The sequence below is a fragment of the Melanostigma gelatinosum genome (genome assembly GCF_949748355.1).
Source record: "Melanostigma gelatinosum genome assembly, chromosome: 11".
NCBI classification, from domain to species: domain Eukaryota; kingdom Metazoa; phylum Chordata; class Actinopteri; order Perciformes; family Zoarcidae; genus Melanostigma; species Melanostigma gelatinosum.
The window spans coordinates 8,794,195-8,818,076 of NC_136644.1; the positions used below are offsets into that span (position 1 = coordinate 8,794,195).

At 42.4% G+C, this 23,882-nt stretch overlaps 2 protein-coding genes across 8 annotated transcripts in view; both read right to left on the minus strand.

Moving 5' to 3' along the window:
• camk2d2 (calcium/calmodulin-dependent protein kinase (CaM kinase) II delta 2) overlaps nt 1-18,743 on the minus strand; it is a 36,540-nt gene extending 17,797 nt beyond the window's left edge. For all 7 annotated transcript variants that reach the window (XM_079278881.1, XM_079278880.1, XM_079278882.1 and 4 more), the window contains exons 1-2: nt 18,289-18,743; nt 15,605-15,699 (exon numbers count right to left, since the gene is read on the minus strand). In XM_079278881.1, coding sequence (XP_079135007.1) covers nt 15,605-15,699; nt 18,289-18,350 — 157 coding nt within the window. In that variant the 5' untranslated portion in view covers nt 18,351-18,743. The remainder of the gene's footprint in view (nt 1-15,604; nt 15,700-18,288) is intronic.
• Nucleotides 18,744-19,894: 1,151 nt separating this feature from the next.
• Nucleotides 19,895-21,069, minus strand: cxcl8a (chemokine (C-X-C motif) ligand 8a). Its single transcript, XM_079279370.1, has 4 exons — nt 20,846-21,069; nt 20,606-20,738; nt 20,400-20,486; nt 19,895-20,289 (listed from the first exon to the last, which is right to left on the minus strand). Exons 1-4 carry the CDS (start codon nt 20,910-20,912, stop codon nt 20,277-20,279), a joined length of 300 nt encoding a protein of 99 aa, XP_079135496.1. The 5' UTR covers nt 20,913-21,069; the 3' UTR covers nt 19,895-20,276.
• Between the last annotated feature and the right edge of the window lie 2,813 nt (nt 21,070-23,882).

Here is a 23,882-nt window from a genome sequence, read left to right on the forward strand (position 1 = left end):
GAGACACAAACACACAGAAACAGAGACAGGTTATTTTTAATGCTCTTCATTATCCCCTGCTATGATTGGCTTTCTGAATCATCCAACATGAAGTTGGCTGCAAGTTAGTTTTGACTCAGTGGAGGACGTTGTCAGCGTCAGAGTGTGTTTGTGTACTTGACATTCACACTTCTGTATGTACAGTATGTAAGTGTGCGCGTGTGTGTTGGCTTTGTGTCGGCCCTGTCCTTTTCCCTATCAGATCTGAAATGCTTGACAAAAATAATGTGACCCGATACGTATTGGTGGTGTGCAGTGGTGTATAAAGTACCCAAAAGCCATACTTGAGTAAAAGTAAAGATACCTTACTGGAAAACGACTCCAGTAAAAGTAAAAGTCACCTATTAGAATACTACTTGAGTAAAAGTCTTAAAGTATCTGATATTTATTGGACTTAAGTATCAAAAGTAATTTTCTGATATTAAATGTACTTAAGTATTGAAAGTAAAAGTACAAGAAAATGATGTTAATAAAAAAGCAAAGGGTCAGAATTTTGAGAATTATGAAGTTTATTCTTTTAAGTGCTGTGGCACCATGACTAAGGACATGGAGCTGTGTTGAACATAATTGGGTCAGCTGTGATCCATTCAGGATCAACAATGTTCAACATAATATGTTGTACATAAGTATACTTTTGCATCTACTATGAACTTATCATCATACTTCTCCGAAAAGCAATATGACACTATGAAGGAGTTGTAACAGTGCGTTTATAAGAATGCTCATTCCGACTAGAGGATGTAGAGGCCAATGCATAATATTATGTTCAGCAAAACATATCCACTTGATGCATCAGGTCAGTGTTTTGAGAAAGGACACCTGCCTTGTAAACTCCTATGGGCCTGATTTGTACAATAGGCAAAGGTTTTGCTCAAGCTGAATCTTCTTTACATTCTATTAGAATGTAAAGAAGTTACATTGTATTAGAATGTAACTTCTTTACATTCTATTAGAATGTAAAGAAGCTACAGTGTATAGAATGATTCTATTGAAGTTATTCCTTTTTTAAATGTTTTAGACGAGTCACTAATCACTTTAAAAGAATGATTATAGCTGATTTAACTTACAGACATGAGATTGATCTTCTCATGTCACTCTCTTTATACAATGATATAAATTCATCCCCGTTTTATTAATATCTTACGAAAAGTTACTCCTCATTTTTCGTGCATTTTTCCTGCAAAAGTCCAGCAACATGAGTCTGTTTTCGCTTGTTACATGCATACTGTCTTTTCAAAATAAACTTCCATCTTTACAGGAAACAACTGAGGTTTACTACTTAGTTAGGTTTAGGAAAAGATCGTGGTTTGCGTTACGGAAGTCTACGGAAGTGGCGTTGCTTAAGTACGGAAGTTACGTCACAAATAAATCAACATTGGCTTCTCGTTTCACACACGGCACAAACTGCGGCCTCCTGGAGGAAACACCAGTGTTTGTTTGACCCATCCACCTCTCCTCATCCCACCCGTCATGTTGTCGCTCGCTAGCCCAGGATGCTATATGCTATAGCATGTAGCATCACTGGGAATCAAAACACCGCGGCTTTGAGAGCACTTGTTTGCAATTGCGCATTAACGTGATTAACCAATGATTTAACTTGCTGCTAGGACCACTGATTCACCAAACCTGCTTGCTTGCAGTCTGTGTTCCACCACAGTCCCCGACGCTGCTCTCATGATTCATTTTGTTTCTAAAGATAGATTTGATTTTGTAGCGAGTAACGAAGGTTTCAGGGGAAATGTATCGGAGTAAAAGTATCAGTTTTCTTTGCAAAATGTAATGAAGTAAAAGTAAAAGTCAACAGAAATATGAATAGCAAAGTAAAGTACAGATATCCAAAAAAACGACTTAAGTACAGTAACGAAGTATTTCTACTTCGTTACTATACACCACTGGTGGTGTGCCACAAACAGGCCGGCAACAGTGGACAGCACACAGAGGGAGCAGCCACAGTGGGTTCATACTGACCTCCAGTGTCAGGCTTAAGATGAGCTCCCGCAATGTGCTTGCAGGTTGCTTTTGCAGCCCTGAGAACAAAATGAACTTGCAAGGCTGCAAATGGAATTTAATCCCACATCTCCGAAAGCCAAATCCACAACTTCAATGTAAAGAGCATTAGATCTAAATATTTCATCGCTCGCTTACAGCAGAGTGAATGGGTGATGTCATAATATACACCGAAACAGAGACTGTAGTTACAAAGCAACGGGTTGCTAAATGACAATATTGTCACTGCATGAAAGGATTTTTGTATCCATCACATGATGAAGGCTCTTGATTGCTCGGGTATTTCATTCAGTGAGCCAAAGACAAACCATGAAACCTGCAATGACTCGGGTTTTTTTGGCCGCAACAAGCTGTGAACACAACACTGACATAATCACCCTTGTTTTAGCTCTGTTTTTGGTCTCCACCAACCTCTGGCTCTTTAGCTGCTAAATGCTCCACTATGTTCAGCAGTTAGTTGCTAACTATGTGTCTCTGCACTTTGGTGCTGAGCAAGTAGCGTACAATGTTTTTTTTAAGCTTTTTTTTTACTGAAAACAGCTGCTTACTGAAGCTGAAAACAACACTATTAGAGTGGCAAGAGCGCAACAAAACTGGAAAAATGTCGGCTAATGTCTAAAATGTCTTTTTTAACCTACACACCATGAGTAGTGAGAATTGTGGGCTTATATCAGCAGTGGGTATTTAATCTAAACTGTATATTCTACTTATTTGAATCTATAATGCATGCGTCTGAAGAGAAAAACCTTCATGAGCTGAACAACAACCCCGTCTTCAAGGAGAGATAGAAAGGACACCAGGTATTAGGGTTAATGCTCCTTCCATTTGACCGCCGACTCAAGAGAGAATCTCACATCTCTCCTCCATGACACCAGACGGATTCTATCTGACCTGGCGAGACAAGCAGGGACTCTCAAATCTCCCTGTCAGAAGACGCCAAAGTCCAGTGACTCTGATTCGGAACAACTGAGTAATAGCAGCAGTCGCTATCAGGAGTGTTGCAGCACGGCGCTGAGGCGACCCATTTCAGCGTTGCCTCGGGACACAAGAGAGCGTAAGGGAGAGAGAGAAAGCGAAGGAGAGAAAGAAGAGCAGCGGGTTCAACTTTTTTTTCTTCAAATAAAATAGGGCGCCTATTTTTCACTCTCATCCGTGTCTCCTTCCTCTGCTCTTCTTGATGCTATGGAAACTGTGGACTGAAGACCAGCAAAGAACACCAGGCAGCCTGTTCCCATTATAGAAACAAGTATCTCTTTGTTGTGTGTCGCTGTGGTGCATCCACAAGCAGGCGCACAGACAAACTTGGGGCGGCAGTGTTTTAAGCAAAAATAAAACTTGGTGTGCTCTCAAATGCTCAGGCAAAAATAAATGCCAGCACGGTACAGTGTGTTCAATGCCACCAGAGGGTGGAGTTTATCAGTCGCAGTGAAAGAGAGGAAGCCAGGATGAAACCCCAACAGTGAAATGCAAAACAAATGCAGGATGAGCGGTGGCTGCACTACAGATAAAGCTACAAATACAGGAGGACGAAACCTGCCCTGGTACAGTTAGTTACAAGCACAACAAAACATCCAGAAAAGGAGATGATCAGTCCCTAAACCATGGACGAAGAGGTAGATGTGTGCCAGTCACTTTCATGATCTACTGAAACAAGTTTTTTCTTTGTAGCCCAATACCACAAATTTCCTTCAAGGGTGCTGTAAAATCAGTACAGCATACAACACAATGCTATAAGAGGTGACAAAGGATTTAAATAAACAGCAAACAAACTGGAGACGTGCACCCCCCCCCCCCCCCCCCGAGCCACAATGTGGAGCACAATTAATCCCACGGTAGTGTAAACCACCTTCAGGGGTGGCGAAGAAGACTGGGTGAACAGGTCTGAAAAGAGGACTGCACGCGCTGCAACAAACCGACGCTGCTCTTTCGTGTGGCCGCAAGCCCGCCATGTTGCCTGTGAGAACACGCCAATTTCGATTGTGTCTGAAGTAAAGTGCCAGGATTCCAGACTGGCGGCATATCGGAGAGGCAGAAAGGCATCCTGACAGGCAGAGCCAGAATCAAGGGCAGCGCGGCCATTAATTCATGGTTAGCAGGACCCTTTTGTTTTGTTTACAAGTTAATTTAACAGGGACCACGAATGATAAACATATATTTCAAAACTTGAAATCGGCAAGGTCACCAATCTCTCCATCTCACCGTGTCACTGAAAGACACACAATCTTTTCATTCGTATTTAATCTAAACGCCATTTTTTCTCAACATAGCATTTTCATTTTTATGTCACTTTTTTGTTTTTGGTTGTATATCAATCATTTTTTCACTCTACTAGTATTAAATTGCATTGCATTGTTGAAGCACCCCAATGCATACTATAATTTATACAAGAGGTTTGTATGGATACGAATATACATAATACATTCATAAAAATGGATGAAAACACCAATAATTCGTCGCAATCTTGTCTTGTTGTATGTAAACAATCAGATCCCGTGTGTTCATTTAACACTTCCTCACTGGCTGACATGAAAAAGCTGCGCTTCATAATTCATCATGACAGCATTCTTCAGCGGACTCATTTCTAGAAAGCATACAGTAGCTACTGTGCTTAAGTTAGGCCGGTCCACATGTTTAGCCCCCAGCTGTTCTCCTACGTACTGTAAAATAGATCTGGCATCCCACACAGATGCATCACTCATCACACACCCAAAAAAAGTGTTTTTATTTGTTTATTTGTATCGTGTTCTCTGGCGATGTGTTTGAAAGTGTTAAAAATATATTTAAGTCCTCCAGAACTTGGCTTAAAGATAAGACGATAGTTGCATAAACTATTTCCTTTTTTTATAATTTAATGACGATTTGCAAATTTGACAATCATGACCCATCCCTACCAATAATTACTTTGACCTTGATGTTCAGGTACAGATTCATATATGTATTGAGGTATTTATTACTTTGAGTTTGCGGTTCACTGATCCAGATTTGCTTATTTAGGTATTATTACTTACTTACGTAGACGTTCAGATCAACAGTTATCCCGTTTGTACAGTCTATCGTTATAATGAAGTTTTGCAGCCGACCCTCAGTATTACACCATCTATCAGTCACTGACAAGTTTGAAAACAATAATTGCTTTTATCTGTCGCAGAATATTTGTGAGTTATATCAAATGTGAGTATCACGATAAGTAATATTTTTAGTTGTTTTAGGTCTACAGGAGGAAGACTACTAGATAATAATATTAATACTTCATGACATAATTCTTTCCTTAAAGCAATAAAAGAATATCATGCAAACGCTGCCTTAAAGGTACATACAAAGGCGGTCACGATAGGTTGGTTCTAATTTTGCGCTGCAACTCACTGAACACTGTAAATGTCTGTCACGTAGCTCGCTCTCTCCATCATTTCCCACCTCCACTTTCCTCTCTCTCTCTCTCTCTCTCTCTCTCCTCCACAGGTAGTCCACCTCTCAGCCGGCTGGACATCTGTTGTCTAGCAACTCCTGCACCAATCAGAGCGTCGGGGCCTCTCCTCTCCTCTGCAGTGGAACCAGCCTTGCATGCAAATGGCCGACATCAAGAGTTCACACGCAACTCATGAAATGCACGTCTTTGAACACATCTCCTCTGAAACATCAAACCATCTCGCGCACACTGTGGACATGCAAAGTAGAAAAGGGAACTTTGCAGATGAATTGCAACAGTTACAAGATGGTTAAAAGAGCACACAGTGCACTATAATGAATAGCAAAACCCATACGCAATGTGTGCCCACAGTCAAGAGTTGCTCATGCATGACGTTAAAATAGCAACTTTGAATTTTAGCCCTCTGCGAGATGCATTGGACAGCAAAGATGATGCGGTTGTTGTGGAATACAGGAGGCTGCCGAAAGCTCTGCTAAACTTAAACATGTCACGACTGTTTTTATGCTGTAATTTTAAAGAGTAAATAGACACCGTCGCTGTGAAATGTAACAATTTTAGTGTCCTAGCTCTGTTGGACAATGTGTCAATAACTTTGATAATGATTTAATTAGGGCCGCACAATGACTCGAATTTGATCAAATGAAAATGGCATAAACTGCAATTTTTCAAATTGCAGGTTGCACAGTATTTGTCAAAGGCGAAATGGTCGTGGAAATATTTTTAAGTGAAACATTGTGGTGCTGCAGAGATGTCCTGGCCTACTTAACAAAACATCTTTGTTCGGTACCCCGCAAAAATCACAGCGTGATCACATTTAATATGTTTTTCAATGACAAATGAAAATAATGATGTAAAAATGATCATTCCCTCTGATATCACGAATCATAACGCAACTACAATATCAGTCAAAATGATGACATTTCGATTTTCTTTTCAGAATGGTTCAGCCCGAGTTCTAATGCATTTTTTTTGGCTGAGGTCTGTTCTGGTTTTAGCACTATTGCGTCATAAGGGTGCTGCCTGGTGTGGAGATTGCAACTTCTCCCTGATTCAAAGATATACAAGTCAACTGGATTGGAGCACAAAAATGCCCACATGTGCGAGTAGGGGTATGACTGTCCATATTTCCGCCTGACGGAGCGTTTTTTACATTTGAATGGAGTGGAAAATCACATTTTACACCCATACCTGAAGCGACTGGCGCTGCAGAGTCTCAGACTGACAACAATGAGTTCTGACTGGCTGACAAAATTGTTACTTCAATGTACCTGTGCAAGCGTGTGTGTGTGTGTGTGTGTGTGTGTGTGTGTGTGTGTGTGTGTGTGTGTGTGTGTGTGTGTGTGTGTGTGTGTGTGTGTGTGTGTGTGTGTGTGTGTGCAAGCTTGAGCCCTGCTGCCACAGCCACTGGTGAGAGGCCTTTTGCTTACATAGTTATAACTGACAGCAGCATTTCTGCACAGTGTGAAGCAGATGTAATTATGGAGACGAATGTGAAGGCACCCCAGTCAGCTGTTATCATTCAGGCATTCTGTGTGTATGCTACTCTGTCGAGCAGAGAATAACTATTCAGAAATATATCGTAGCAACCCGTGGTAAGGAAAACTATGAATAGCGAGCAGTTCCTGTTATCGTAGATGTTCTTTATTTTCCTTCAGTCTCAGTTGTTTTCTTTCCATTTTTTGACAAAGATAAACATGTTGGAAGTTGTTGTTTTTAATTGTTACTCTGCTTTTAAATCCAAAAAATATATCGCAATATGTCTCTGCTAAAACAATCCAACAGATCTGGAACAGATGTGGAATCTAACTTACGATGCGGTGCAGCAGCCACAAGAGGCGGGAAGAAGTTTGTTTACGGCAATCACAAAAGTGTCTCAAAAGCTTCTGTGGTAATTAAATATTGATACATATATATATATATATATATATATATATATATATATATATATATATATATATATATATATATATATATATATATATATATATATATCTGCAGATATATATCTGCAGATATATATCTGCAGATATATTTAGCAGAGACATATTGCGATATATATATATATATATATATATATGTATCAATATTTAATTACCACAGATATATATCTATATAATGGATGCAGCACATTTAAATGGACAAACTCTGCATGAACACACAGCTCTCATTTACACACAGCCGGGTCGCTGTGTGGCAGTCAGCTGCTTCGCTGTCTGCAGGACTCTGAGCTCCAGCATTTGTCGCATCATAAACCGTCTTGTCGAAAACAATCTATTCCTTAGCATCAGCATTGCACACATGTAGCCTCCGCCCTGCCCAGATTACGATTTCACACTTCTAACCATATTTAGGACGGCTTAGTTGTCATTTACGTCCTTGTTGGTTCGTCGACGGCAGCAGCAGTGGAGCTTCCTTTATCTCTCTTTTGTCTCAGCAACAGACATTTATGACTCGAGGATTAGCTAAGAGTCTACAGGCATCAACTTGCCACAGGAGTTACTCAAACCTCGTTTGAGACAATCCTTTTGTGTGACTTGTCATGGTAAACCTTCATGGCTTGTAGAAACATGATTGTCAAAGGTCAACTGCCAGTACCACACTGTGGTGAACTGCATTTCCTTGTTAAGTCCTGAACAAATGTACCACATTACTTTGCACTGGCTCTCTTTTTTGAGGAATGCAAAGTTGCTATTGCAATGGCAACTTTTCTTGTAAACTTGTCCTGTTTAAAAAAATGTTTTTAAAAAGCTGCTGAACGCAGCATATGGTGTGATATGCTGCAATTTCCTGCTGTCATAAACCACTAATTAGAAAAAGACGTAACACCAAGAGAGCCGTGCTGCGTGTGCAAGTCAGAAAATGGATGATAAAAAGCAAACATTTAAGACCTTAAAGAACATCTGCATATGTGCTTAAGGGTGACACAATATGTTGTAAAATCTATGTTACTATGACGAAAGAATATGGAGAGGGAAATGTGCTGTAGGCCAACAGGGAAGTGGTCCTTATTGCAAAATAACCACCAAAAGCTCTCGAGGATGTTGATGTCAAAATGGCAGGCATATACTGGCATATACAGGCATATACCTTCATTCTCTGCTTTATTCTCATAATGTCATATAGACAGGGTTGTTTGTTTGTATACAATATATTATCATGAATCATACGTCACTCTTGATTTGTACAGTACTTTTCAAACAAACATTTGTAGTGTATATACATATATGTGTGCGTTAAATAAAAATATGAATAAGTTATGAACACTTTTATGCTCATCTGTCAGAAATGATCAGATACAGAGGTATAACAAAACAGTGGACAGCCGATGCAGCTGTGTCACACGTCTTATTTAATTGTCATCTCTTTAAAATGACGGCTCTGAGGCGAGGATGTCTCATTTTGTTAAATGGCTGTTGCCTTAACTCCTCTCTCCTTGCGTCTCCTTGAAGCGAGGAAAGGAATCGAGGAGACGCGTTAGCCTTGCATTTGTGTAGTATTGCAGATTAGCGAACCAGACCCCATCAAGCTCTCTCACCTCTATCTTCCTCTCTGTCTCTCTCCACTGCTGCTTGTTTCTCTTTCAGTGAGTTTCTGATGTGTCGCGTCCGCAACCGCACTGCAGCAGAGCATTTACTGCTATACTGTGTGTACTGCGTGCGTTTTCTTTTGCCTTTTGTAGTTTGTCGTCCTGTAAGTCTAAAACTATACCAGATTTAGGGACAGCCGGAGAAGACACAGCTAAGTCATAGAAAGCAGGAGAGGAGAAAGAAGCAAGGGACAGAAATAGAGACAGAACAAACACCTGACAGAGACAAGCTGGTCAAATACACAAAAAGGAAGAGACGGACAAAGGGGGCAACGTGTGGCGTGGTGTTTACACTTTAAACCTCCTGTCCTCTGTGTACATCTGCAGTCTGATTGACAAAGTTATGGTGGTCATCTGATTTCTGGCCTCTTGTATCAATCAGATCCACATGACAATTTCACTTCACTGAAAAGTCACACACACACACACACACACACACACACACGTTATTTTGGTCTCATACTGACAACTGGATGCAATTTCTTTTTCTGATAACTAATATAAACACTGGTTCAAACTCATTGTCAAATATATCATTGGGATTGCATAGCTTGACTCCAGGTTGCTTTTTTAGACCTACGGTAAATGTGTTACCATCGACTTTGCTGTTCACTACAATCTTCTTGCAGTATTATGATAATACAGACAATTTTGCCAACAATAAACATGCTGCTAAAAACGAGCTTGTATGCTTGAGGTTGACAGGTCGGTTAAGCTGTATACTGTGGCCCCTCCTCGACTGCAACAAATCATTTATTAATATTATTATTTATGTATTGTTAATATAACTAAATATGTTTAAAGGCAACAATGCTGGCCGGATTACGTTTTCCATCAAAATAGGAAATTATTAATTAAATAACATGTCTGAGAAGTCAAAAATACCAACGTTTTGCTTGTTACAGCGTCTCACATCGACTCTTTCTTGCGTCGTTGTCAATTTAATAGCTTTGGGTATTTTTGGATTGCTGGTCAGACAAAATGAGCAGTTTGAAAACGTCCTCTGGGAAATTATGATGATGGGCATAATTCAGTGAATCAGTTTGAACAATCAATTCAATCGATCATGAAAATAAAGTTGAATTGAAGTCCTAACCCTAATGCATGCGCACAAATCGACCTGCCACACACACACACACCACAACAGGGTGCTATAACAGTTTAATTAGGAGTTTTAATTGAAAAGATGTAGCGGGGTGAAAGTAACATCCTCTGCGGACAGCAGCTAAGTAGTCCCCCCCCCCCCCCCCCCCCTGCAGAACCCCGAGGGTCTAATGAAACCATCCAGGATGCTGAGACACGTCAACCTCCGCTGGTTCCCAAGAGAAGTAGAATTATGAGACTGATAACTCCCTTGCTTCCTCTTCTGAGGAGAAACAAAAGGTGGCTGGTGTCAGAGATAAAAGTGCCCCCGGAGTATTGCCGGGAGCCTCGTGACGTAGAGTAATGTCTGCCTTTATCTTACCCGGCGTAATGCAGCCGCGCACACATTAGACTAATATGTCAAAGTGGTTTAATCTGAGGGTGGCGGTCTGGATGAATCCTTTACGAGGAGGGACACAAACTCACATTTATAATCACGCATACGTTGACACAAAAAGTTGCAGATTTAAATGCAGCAATGAAGCCCCACGGCTCAGTGAATGCTTTTACTACGATAATGGCTACATCGGTCATGTAAGAAGTAGCGCTGCTTAAGAACACTGGTTGCAAAACGGTACCAAAATAATGCATTTAATCACATTACAAAGGAGTCTTCGTGGGAATATCATTTCTGCTATTTAAACAGCAGTAATAAAAGCATCTTTGTAAATGTTCCTTTGCTTAATAAAAAAGAAAAGAGGGCAGATCATTAGGTAGCTCCATGGTTACCAAAAGAGCTGGCATAGCAACCAGCAAAGGATGCAAGGCAAGGTCACCGATGCAAACTTTGAAACAGTACCAACATACAAGCCTACACACCTCTGTTTTTAATACTGAAAGGAACTTTCCACATTTTCTACATGTCCTGGAGCAAAGTTCTTGTTGCATTTATCCACAGATCTTCCAAATAGATGTCAGATGTTTTGCAGACACACTGCATTCCAGACCTACTGCTTGTCAGAAGAAGAAAAAAAGTGGTATCTCTGCCATCTTCTGCTTTTGATTTTGGTCTACAAGATTCCGGAGCATCGAAATGCAAAACGGAACATGTGGAGGGCTACTGACAAGTACTGACAAGTTTTAGGAATGGGAAAAGTTTCTGCAACTTCCTGGCAGCAGTGCTATATCCATCTCCATCTGCTTGAATGAATGAGGCACATTCGTTATTAAGTGTTTTTAATGTGGATGTCACTTTAATGCCTCCTTAAGTGCACATACTCCAGTCTCGATGTGGTTCTGCGGGGAATAAATAATAATGATGCCATTATTATCTGTGGACTCTTTCTGTTAATATGTTATAACATCACTCCGTTTCACCGCCATTTCTTGGTTCGAAGCACTTGAGACTAAAGCAATACGCTGGCAGGGAACGTGTGAGGCAGGAAGAAGAAGAGGGAGGACAGAGAGGAATTGTTGGGGGGGAGGGTAAATCAAACAAAGGTTGAAAAGGACAGAGGCAGAGAGAGAGAGAGAGAGAGAGAGAGAGAGAGAGAGAGAGAGAAGGAGATGCAGTGCTCTGTAATTATGACCGCCCTCGCTTTCTCTTTACAGAGTCCATTACTCTTGGTCGTCATCATACTGTAGGTTCTTTCTGGGCTGAGCGACCGATCGTCTTATATCAAAATCCGGACATTTAAGAAACGCAAGAGCTGCAGTTTTGAGTATGGTTTACATTATTAATGACATTTTAACATTTTATCTGAAACTGTCATCTAAAATGTATACAGCTGCAACTAATAAGCAAATGAAACTAGGCTGAGGTCTGGTTCGTGTGCTCTTTGCAACTCAATACTATTTATCTACTGTATCTATCGGCCTAAGGTGGTTTTCGTCGAGGAAAGACACGCCCCTCTGTATCATTTTGACCTTTTGAAATATAGATAAGGCTCTGTCTTCGCGCTGTTCAATACGACCAACAGAGGGACGGGTCTTTACTTTAATAATCTAGCATCGTTTTCAGACAGTTACTGCAGGTAACAGCTGAATAGGTAGGAATCAAGGTTGTGAGCAAGCAATCAGAATCTCTACGTTTAACCTTTAATCAGATAATATCATTATTTTAGGCCTGTGAGGTAGCTTGTCCTGTCAGCTTCATTCTTGACCTTAAAAAAAAAATCGGAACAAACTATTTGACAATTTTATCCCACGTGGCCCACACCAGTCATTGCAGGTTTAACTTTTGCATTAACGGTCCAACAAACGTAAAGACAGGTTCCCCATATTGTCCATCCCTGAGGTCTTAACACCAAAACAATTTAAAAACCCATTCGAAAACACAGTTACAGTTGTCTCAGGCTGAGCCTCGTGCATTTTGTGGTTCTTATACAGGTGAGCATCGACTGAAACCAACAGCTCCTTTCAAAGGATGGAATATTTTCAATACTGTGTGTGTGTGTGTGTGTGTGTGTGTGTGTGTGTGTGTGTGTGTGTGTGTGTGTGTGAGATAGAGACACTGAGAGTGAGAGAATGACCAACATTTATTTTTAGCACCCAGTGAGTCATGTGGTCCCCCCCCCCTTCTCCCCATCCCTCCTTCCTTTCCTCCCCTCCCATCTTTCTGTCTCTCCCCTTATCTTTCTCTCTCTCCCACAATCACATCCTCTCCCTCTCCTCCCTCCCGTGAGGTGAAACAGAGTCACAGTGACACCGAAAGGAGCACAGGAATAAAGACCTATGAGAGAGGGAGGGAGGGAAGGTAAATCTTTATCTCGTCGAATGAGGGAAAACTCTCGATATGCAAAAAGAAAACATGCATATTATTAATATATGTATATGTACAATACATATATATATATATAGATGTACACACACCACAGAGGCAGACTGGCTTACACCTCAGCAACAGCTATCATCTCTGTTTCCATGACATTTCCACATGAAAAAAATAACAACAGCTTTCGCCACAGGAGCTGTCCACTATGAATCAGTTTGGACCGGTGGACCGAACGACTGGACTTTATTGACATGGTACACTACCAATAAATTGAAGTGCAAGGATAAGAATAACGTTTAAAAAAAAAAAAAAAAAAAGCTGTTTTAACACACAAATTACAGATTCTTTTGATTCCTCCCTCCTTGTAAATGTGACGAAATCTATTTCGTCACTCTATCTGCTTCCTAAATCCCACAATGCAATGCAATATTTACAAAGCGAGACGAGCAGATATTTTGTTTTTCTAAAAAATTCAAAATATCTTTATTGCTATTTGGATTCAAAACTACCCAACTGTTCAGACATGCTGACAGGGTCACAGCGTGGGAGATGAAGCCAGTGCGCGGACACACAAACTAGAACAATGCACACAAGCAAATACAAAGTGGCAAAAGAGAGCAGACAGAGTCATCGTGACAGGACACTGACGCATGCATGAAGAGAGAGGGCAAATATTCAACTGCTGTGAGGGATACGGCGTGCACTAACACCCACACACACACACTTCAATGTTGACTTTCCGTTCTCTCTTTCTTTCTCTGATTATCCGTCTCCCCCCCTTCTGCTTCCTATCCTTTTCTTCCCCCTCTCTTCCTCTCGTTCTCTCTCCGCTGCTTCCTCTCATTCACTCATCTGCTGCTCTTAATGAAATGCTGCATAATCAGGATTGCAGATTGCAGGACTTTGACTGGTCCTATAGGCCCGCCGCACATGTGTGTACGCAACACCAAACACACACACACACACACACACACACACTGTGCATTGCTCTGCTCTAAACCCTTTTCAATTTGACACTCATGCACATTCTCTTGCATAGGCTAACGCACAGTGGTGGAGTGGGGTTGGGGGGAGGTCATGGTCCTGCCAGAGAGAAGGGAATCAGAGTTGCAATGCTAGGGCTTATAGCGGAAAGAGGGTAAGACCATATCTGGCACGACAGCATGCCCGGTACGTAAACCTCTATATACACAAACACACACACACATCTGTGCACACCCGCAGATCCTCATGCATAGAAGGTGAGATAACCCTTTGCAGTATTTTTGGAAACTCTGTCCCAGCATGCAAGCGGTGAGACACTGATCCGTCTGCCAAGGTGTCTATTACCAACACTGCGCTCAGCGAGCGGGAGGGGTCAACATGGGCAGGAGAGACAGCATCGGTGGAAGAAGAGAGAAAGAAAGAAAGAAAGAAAGAAAGAAAAGAGAGGAGCGGCATGAAGGGGGCAAGGAAGATGAGAGATAAGAAATGAAGCGATGGCGGAGGAGAGGGGGTGAGGTAGGAAAATGTGCAGGAAGGAGGGGGCGGGAAGAGGAACCTGATGTGGAGTATGACAGCATATTGTAAATGAAAAAGAGAGCGAGAGAGACGACATGAAAAAAAGGGAGAAAAAGAAAATGCAAAATAGCGAAGAAGAGTAAATGCCAAGGAGCAGAGGACATGCAGAGGGAGGAGGAAGCTGCTGGAAAGGAATAAAAGGTAAAATACTGCAAAGAGTGGGAGGGAGCTGCTTGTTAATACTCACATACTACAACACTATAAGACACATATATGTGTATTAACACAATGAAACGACAGGCAGTGGCATAACGAGTGCACAACAACAGTCAAGGTCACTTCGAGTAAAATATTACAATTGAAATTAGACGGCTCGGCTCACATCTACGGGGGCCCGACTGCTTGTGTGGTATGACAGCAGTTCATTGGTCATCGCGGGCAAGCAAGCTGTGACAAAACACACCATTGGTTGAGGGGAAGAGGGCCACAGCAAAAAGCACAACTCTCCATTGGTTAGTAATCACGAACACGCTGTTGGCGGTTCCTGGGTCACATGCGTGCTTGTGCGGGCATGGTACGTGTGAGCGTGCGTGCGAATGTGTGTGTGTGTGTGTGTGTGTCCCAAGCCCGCAGCAACCAGGCCAACGGCTACAATTACAGTGACGGATGTGAAAGAACTGGGTCGGCTTCGCAAAGAGAGCTGCCCCTGGGAAGACAAAACCAGCCAGAGCCCCCTGAATCAATACAGTGCACATGCACACAAAGCGCACAAGGTTGTATGTGGCAAACATTTACATAGAAACCAAAAGGACAGATATGAATAACACAAAATAACAAAGAGAAAAGTGCAAGTGGGCAAACGCAGCTACAGCATTTACTTGAAACATTTGCTGTTTTGTTCTGCGCACGTTGAAAACGTAAGCAAATGAAGATCCAGATGAGTCTCTGCCCCTGTGTGGTCGTCTGTCTCTCACTCACTGACTTTCACTCTCACAAACGTTTTTCCTCTCACAGCCCCAAAGCCTGTTTCGAGGGCCAGCTACGATCACAGCTCACCCACGTGGAACTCAGTGACACTTTGGGGCGTGCTTTCTCTGCCGGTGGCGGGCGGCGTGTGTGTGTGTGTGTGTGTGTGTGTTTGCCTACGTGCACGTTGCCTGTTTCTGTACATATGTTCATGTGTTCCTACCTCTGGCAGAGAGCTTCTTGGTGTTGATGATTTTGGCAGCAAATTCCTGTCCAGATGAGATCTTCACACACCTCCGGACCACAGAGAACGCGCCCCTGAAAGTAACACACACGCAGAAATACGTAATGGTGAAAAAAAATCTCAAAGTAACATGTGATGATAAAGAAAATAAGCAAAATGTATGGAAATACACCTGATTCAACTGATCGTTTTTCTTTATGAAATCAATCAATCAATCAATCTTATTTATGTAGCGCCTTTCACACAGATTGAATGCAATTCAGAGCGCTTTACAAGACGAGTTCTGATGCCTTGGAGCTTGAAACAGCCCTCACATGTCCTAAGTGAATATTAACAAACATGCCTGTGCTCAACTTGAAGTTTTACAGTCCCAATGTATCGTTGAAGTACACAAATGTACACAATGTATGAAGATCAAAAAACTAGGTCAGCTATATTTGAGGGAGGAGAAGAGCAGAGTGCTGCATCCGCCTCGACTCTGCAGCCACGCAGGCCGCTCTGCTGTTCAGCCTCCATCTCTGTCCGTGCACGCCTTTTTTTTCTTCTTTCAAATAACAAATCTGCTCTCGTCTCCTGTCTGGCATCAAAACAACATCAGAGATACAGCAAAACAGTGAAGACACACTGAGACACAGACACCGGAGAGACGTGAGGACACTCATTGCCGCAAATGAACCCCCGTTCTTTCACTTACTGTACTTCTAATGGCTGACAACTGTGTTGTAGTATAGTCAGTGCAACAACTGAAGCTTTGAGCCTATGCAATCGCTGCTGAGCATACAAGATGATGTGCAGCATAAACACGTTATCTAACATCTTCCGGAATGAGCAGCTTGCCACTAAAGCTTACCTCGAATTTATAGAGGATTTGGTAAAGGAAATCACAGCATAACATGTTATGTAAGAATTTGACTTGAGTACGCTGCATAGCTGGGTAGCGCGGCACTGAGAAGTGCATCTGCTCACTGTGTCTGTTAGCTGAGTCTGCACAGTGCTACGTGATACAATGTGTGTACAGTGGCTGCACGGTGTGCTTTTGCATTGGAAGGTCAAATAGGAGGCCAGCTGGGCTGATGAAACCGGGTTCCAGGTTGGCGGCCGAACTATGACGATTCTGTGGTTGTGTTTGTTTTGGAAAACACTGCGCATGACTGTAGCTTGGATCGTCTAATTATGGAAGGATTTTAATAAAATGCTTCGCAAAGATGACAACATATTTGCGCAGTGAGGTGAAGACGCCGTTTATGGGCGACCAAAGGTCACATAAACTTAAAAACATGATGAGACGAAGTATGGTATACAGTTTCAAGACATTGGTTTCATGCAACCACCGCTCCACTCGGCTTTATCTTAAATAAGGTGCTGGAAGTATCAACAAACTGATAGAATCTTTGCAGAGTACACTTTATTTTAGCTTTTGCTCGAAAGGAGCTTCATGTTTGCTCTGATGAAGCTCCTTTAGAAATGTCAATGATTTTATTTTTCTTCTTTCATTTCACTGAAAATCCAAACAATTCCAATATAATATTAAAAACTATTAGCAGACTCTTGAAACTCTAGTCAGTATCTGTCATTTACAATCATTGTATTGATTAACAGTGCCGTATTGATTGGGAAGCACCAATCAGAGCAACGAAGGCCCTTACGCAGCTGAAAGCAGACTACTCAAAAACAAAAGTGTGATCTATTCACTTCATCCCTACCAGCTAGTTTACAGCTGTCAGTGTGTGTGTGTTGGTGCTCACATTAAAGGGATCAGGTGAGCTAAAAGGTAGGCTACTATAAAAGTCATATGTCTGCATTATTAACGAACAGATGGTGCAGGAGATGAACTCCTCCAGTTAGAAGGAGAACAGCTGGGTAACTGGGAGGGCATTTCTAGTTCTCTCTGTGCTTTTGGCTAGATATATCTCACTGACTTGTGTGCGCTAAACCACTGGGGGTGCTGGGCAGACTGCGGGTCATGACCACGCAGCGCGTGCGCCAACAAACACACGCGCATGTACGCGCTTCTCTCTCTCTCTCAATATGTCTCCCTCTCTCAGGGGGTGAGGAATCCCCTTGGTCTGTGTCTGATAATTGACCGCAGCTCGGTGCTCGGCTCAGGGAATGTGTCATCGCCAACGACATGGTCTGCTGTCGCATTACCCAGCGTGTATTTCCGTCACGCGGGGAGGATGAGGATGAGGATGAGGATGATTTGGGGAGATGGAGCTCGAGAGAGAGTGGTGTTGTTACAAAATGTCACCAGTTTTACACACCCCCGATGCATTTCACCCCGGTTCAGTTTACAACATGGGGGGCTTCTGGCACCACCAGAGGTCCAAATGCAACACGGGATCGGGATGGAGGCAAATGACGACAGGCTCGGTCGGTTTAGTAAACAGGGCTTCAAATGAAGGATTACAACAAACAGGATGCCATTGCACATACATGCATGATAGCGTATTCACCCCCCCCCCCCCCCTCCTGCATCACAGGTTTTATTTGTACACCATCAGCCGCGCATACACGCACACTCACACACAGGCTCCAAAAACGGGACAGACACACAGAGAGCCCGGAATCCGCGTCCCCTATAAGCCAAGCGGCCCATTACATAACAGGCTGACATTTGCTACAGGGATGATGCCAGATGATGGCAAATATATATGCTTCCTTACTTCCCCAGCTCCTCGAACAGCTGATATTCGTCGGTAAATCTCGTGCAGATCGTTAACGCCATCCTGAAGGAGGTGCCAAACGGGTGCGCGGAGCCGCGGGATGAGGTGCACTCACAAACGGAATGGCTGTCCGCCGCACTCGGTCGTCAACGCCGGTTTTTCTCCTGGACCCTGCAAGCCAAACGGAGGGATTCATGCACAGCCGAAGCGCATCGGCGGGAGGGAGAGAGCGCTCTGGTGGGGAGGATTTCTGCGGCAAATACGGCTGCCCCGTGCGCGCGTCTGAGCTTCAATCTGGAGAAGGGAGCTTCCGGTGTTCGCGGTGTCTCTATCGTCTTCACATGCAGCAGCTTGTCACAGCTCGTAGACGCAGCATTTTGTGTGCATTCCGGTTAGCTCTGGGGCGCGTTTGTGTGTATATGTGTGTGTGAGTGTGTGAGAGAGCGTGTGTCCCCGTCCAGCGCTGTGAGTGTCGTCGCTCTGCGCGCAATCAGACGCCGCACTACCGCACCTACCACCGGCTGTGCGCTCAGTCCCGCCCCTTTGCCTGCATCCTCACACAGGCCAATAACAAACAAAGAATAATATATGATGATAATAATAATAATATTATGAATAATAATACTAATTGTATTATATCATGTCAATATTAACAACAGTGCCATGCGTTTTTTATACATACCCCTACCTTTAATGTAATGTTAATAATCAGTTTATTACATGTTTTCAATTGGAGTTGTTGGTTTCTTGCCTGACAATATTTTCTTATGTAAAGTTGGTTCTTAGTAATCTCAGTGTATGGCACGTAGATGGGGAGAATACACAAAACTTTACCTTAATCCAAATAATCTGCAGACTAATCGACAATGCAAATAATTGATGGTTTCAGCTCGTTTGTAATGCAACCTTTTTTTCTCTTTTTTTTTTTTAAACCTTCGAGGCCAAGGCGGAATAACCGGGATGACGTCATCAGGGTTGTTCATCCACAGTTGACAAAGGTCTCTCCGGAGCCACGGTTTACAACTATTAAAGTTAAAGTAAACGTTTCCTTCAGTTTGTCAAGCCTGCGTTGTTGTAACGACTGTGCACGTAGTTGGTTATTTGTGGTTCATCTGCCCCATAGCACTGAATAAGAATAGTTCTAAGCACTCATAAATATCCATAATGGTTGACATTGATAATCATAAAACATTATCAAGCAGTTTATAACGACTCATCAGGTCAAGTACAATATTTCATGAGTTATATTATGTCTTTTTTTGCAAGGATCATCAGTGAATTACATTATAATTCCCATAGTCGTAAATCATTATATTTGACTGATGCATAATAATAACCGTTATGATACATTATTATATGATATAAGTGATTAATGCTGTGTTGTTCCTCTGCTTGGATTTCATTATATTTTTCACCGTACTTAAAGAAAAACATGAACATTTGAATGACAATCAATAATGAATCATGCACGACAGTAGCTTGCGTCACAGAAAGTGTTAGTTCCTGAAGTCAAAGCTCATCCAATGACTGAAGCCTTACAAGAGACCCAGCAGGAAAGACTAACTAATAATATACATATTTTAAAAAAGAACAAACAAATTCCATCTTGAATTTTGTGTAAAATCTTTTAATTAAACAGGTGAGTCCGCATAGCTACACACCTGAATCCAAAATACATTAACGTTCCATAAATACATCCATAAATATGTTGAACAACAGTTATGCAGTTTTATAAACCACAGGCTGCTACACTTGCCATCAACATCAACTTGCCAAGTGACATCAGAGCGGAAATGACTCCAACGCACAAGTAACACATAAACAAGCACGTGGCTCGTTCATAAATAACGTGTTTGATACAAACATAACCGTAGTGGTTGAATTCAGTGGCCCGCCGCGGTTAAAATGAGGCGATGACAACAAATACTTTTCGGGACTTTCCATTTGTGACGGCTCAGACTCGGGGAAGCTCATCTCTGCCGGTCTGTTCAGCGTCTTCTGCTGCAGAGGAAAAGGAAGGAGAGAAGAGGATTATTTTGTGCATCAAAAGTGACGCAGTTAAATCATGACTGCTGGTTCCGTTGCACTGTATGTGATTGACCTGCACTCACTTGGACATGATTCTCTTAATCACTCTTTTCACCCAGGGAGCTTCAGGGTCCAGGCAAACCTCTTGGCCGGTCTTTTTCAGAGTGGCACTGCAACACCAAGCGAAAAAAAAAGAGAGAGTGAACAAGTGTCAATGGAAACAAATCTCAATGTGTCAGCATCGTCGCTCTCTAGATGGGAGGCGAAGGCCTTCGAGATGAGGTCTTACATGATCTCGGTCTCGTCGCAGTGGGAGTTGGCGGGAATCAGCTCCAGCTTCTCGATGTGGCGGCCGATGGGTTTGCTCTCTGTACCGATGCAGCGGCAGTGCAGCTCCAATCCCAGGCTTCTCAAACTCATCCCTGCGAGGAGACAAGGAGTCACAGGTGGTCACAAAGTGCACAAGTACGAGAATGTTGCACGGCAAATACTGTTACGTTCCAATTGCTGAATAAGGAAAGAATCTTACCTTCACTGACGACCAGGCAGGCCAGGAGCAGCCCGACGGACAAGGCAATGACTTTGGTGCTCATCATTTTTCTTTCTTTTTGTTTAAAATACTGCAACGATTAACACTAAAGACGCAGTAGATCTTTTGAGAAGGCCGTCCGATGAAGTTTGAATGTGAAGAAAAAAAAAGTAGAGGAGGTTTTTTAAAATCGACTGAATTCTTATCCTGCTCAGTTCCTTCTGTCCTCGGCTGTTTGAATCTGGCGGTGGAGAGGAGCGCGTCTCCCTTTATAGCCTCCCGGAGATGACTCACTTCCCTTGCTCGGGCATGTTGCGCAAACTGGGACTGTCTGCTGCCGAGCGGGAATTTTCGATGATTGATATCTCTGATTTATCAAGAGGGCACTTGAGTCGACATTTGTCAATAATGCAGAGTTATAGTGGATTATAGTGGATCGTCAGTGGATGTGTGGAGACAGGTGACAGGCAGCACCTGACCAACATAAGTTAGGACACATGTGACCATTTCTCATCTATCAAGTTTACCCTGTGATCAGTGTGGGCTGAGTGCTAAGAATCTGATCATTTCTACTTTTTAATAAAGGGAAGAGAGAAGTGCTTGGGAAGGGTGCATTCATGGCAGTGGTTTTTATTGACTAATAAACATTCATTCCATTAACCGATCATTTTGAAGAGAATTATCAGTCACACACACAAACGCGCGCACCCCCCCCCCCCCCCCCCCCCACCACACACACACACACACACACACACACACCCTTCAAAAGAGGGTCACACACGGGTCTGTAGGGATCACAGAGGAAGTAGGACGAAATTCAACGCACGTGATGTTTGGATATTGCAAAACTTCCCCTTGGCCTCGGCTTAACTTTCATTTGGGAAAAGGTGTGGTTAAAATGACTTCAGACTTCAGCCAATACGACACAACGAACCCTGCAACGTGATCGAGGATATATCATTTAGTGGAATAGCATGTTCTATTAAATCTAAGGAGGGAGCAGTTAAGAGATGGCTATTATCGGCTGGTAGGTTGGTACACCGCTTTGGTCCAGACTGAAACATCTAGAGACCATCTTCCAATGGGATATCGCCGTGGTGCCAAATCAGGACAGGGGCGTGAAGTGTTTGGAAAACCACAGTGATGTGATGAGTGTGCTTGACAGAAATTCGTTGAGAGTTAGACTCGATCGTTAACAGTGTGATGCACCGCTGCTCATATACAGCTGAATCACAGATAAGCGTGTCATAAAATACATAGTGCTCGTTAATAAGCGGCTGACGAATGTATCCCTGGCTTAGTCATCTAAAGTTTTACTTCGAGAAAGTGGACTTTGTTGTAGCAAGAGTCCATTCAAGACCTTTGTGTAAGTGCATATACCGACTTGTGTAAATGTCAGCAGCTGGACAGCCACTTAAACACAATAACAAGAATTTCCAAACACTGAGCTGAATGCACTGCAGCTGTTGAAGCAAAATGCTTCCCAGAACTTAATGAAGCATTTTATTTTTTTTCGGATTTAGAAAGAGAGGTTTCCTTCTCAACTCTTTTTCAAAACAGAGGCACAAAATCCACCAGGTGGAAAAATACAGCGACAAGAAATACAAAGAAATGTGTGACATTCCTGAAGAGGCCTCCGGCAATGTGCCAAAAACCTCCATGGGAATGAGGTCTGATGTAATTTCAACAGGCTGAGACACATCTGCCCGACGTCACTCCAGTCACTCTTCTTAAGGTGAAGGATGTGACTGGCTTCTGAACAAAGGGGGCTAATGTTTGACACACTAATGCTGCAATTGTTGCCTCACTCAAACAATACGTGCTGATTGAGTCTCTTCAGAGTATAACCATTTTTATTTTAACAAAATAAAAGTATGCAGAACATTTACTTAACTAACTTCACACTGAAAACACTCCACTGCACACAAGTCCTGCTTTCAAAACCTTACTTCAGTAACAGTATGCATGTCTTATCAGCAGATTGTACCAAGAGTATTTGTTGTGCAGTAAAATGTTCCCCGTCATTGTTTTACTATTATATATATATGATGTTTTTCGATTAATATTGCTGCTGCATTAATGTGTCTGTTGCATTTTACTGCTGTAGATGTTTAAGGTTGTGCCCGTTTTTACACCTTTCTAAACTGTTGGCTAGTTTAATCTGCAGCAATGCAGCATATTCTAGAAGATGATCATGTTTATAGCACCTCTGTCCTGTGAGAATCACGTCAGCTTTTCATGAGCTCAGGAAAACAGCTCTGTTTCCAGCTTCGTGACGAAGCATTTTCCAGCTGATTTGATTTACTTTTTCCAGATGATTTGATTTACTTTTATTTAATATAAGTAAAGTACCTCTAATTTGTTATTAAGTACACGGCTTAAGTAACTTTCCACCACTGATGAAAAGCTCAGATCTCATGCTGAATTGTACATGACCTCTTATGGTCATCTCTCCTCAGACCACACAGAAATGAAAAGCAGATGTGAATCACATTTGATGAGGATGTGAGGAATTTAGCTGGAAAGTTTCGGATTTATCGTCAGTGGATGTGTGGAGACAGGTGACAGGCAGCACCTGACCAACATAAGTTAGGACACATGTGACCATTTCTCATCTATCAAGTTTACCCTGTGATCAGTGTGGGCTGAGTGCTAAGAATCTGATCATTTCTACTTTTTAATAAAGGGAAGAGAGAAGCGCTTGGGAAGGGTGCATTCATGGCAGTGGTTTTTATTGACTAATTTTATTGACATTCATTCCATTAACCGATCATTTTGAAGAGAATTATCAGTCACACACACAAACGCGCGCACCCCCCCCCCCCCCCACCCCCCCCCCCCCCCCCTGTAGGGTCTGTAGGGATCACAGAGGAAGTAGGACGAAATTCAACGCATGTGATGTTTGGATATTGCAAAACTTCCCCTTGGCCTCGGCTTAACTTTCATTTGGGAAAAGGTGTGGTTAAAATGACTTCAGACTTCAGCCAATACGACACAACGAACCCTGCAACGTGATCGAGGATATATCATTTAGTGG

Excerpts from the sequence above, each read along its gene's own strand:
- cxcl8a (XM_079279370.1), bottom strand. The coding sequence starts at position 20,912 with ATGATGAGCACCAAAGTCATTGCCTTGTCCGTCGGGCTGCTCCTGGCC. Across the intron at positions 20,739-20,845 it reads CTGCCTGGTCGTCAGTGAAG|GGATGAGTTTGAGAAGCCTG; the intron begins GTAAGATTCTTT and ends GTCTCCTCGCAG. Across the intron at positions 20,487-20,605 it reads TGCGACGAGACCGAGATCAT|TGCCACTCTGAAAAAGACCG; the intron begins GTAAGACCTCAT and ends TTGGTGTTGCAG.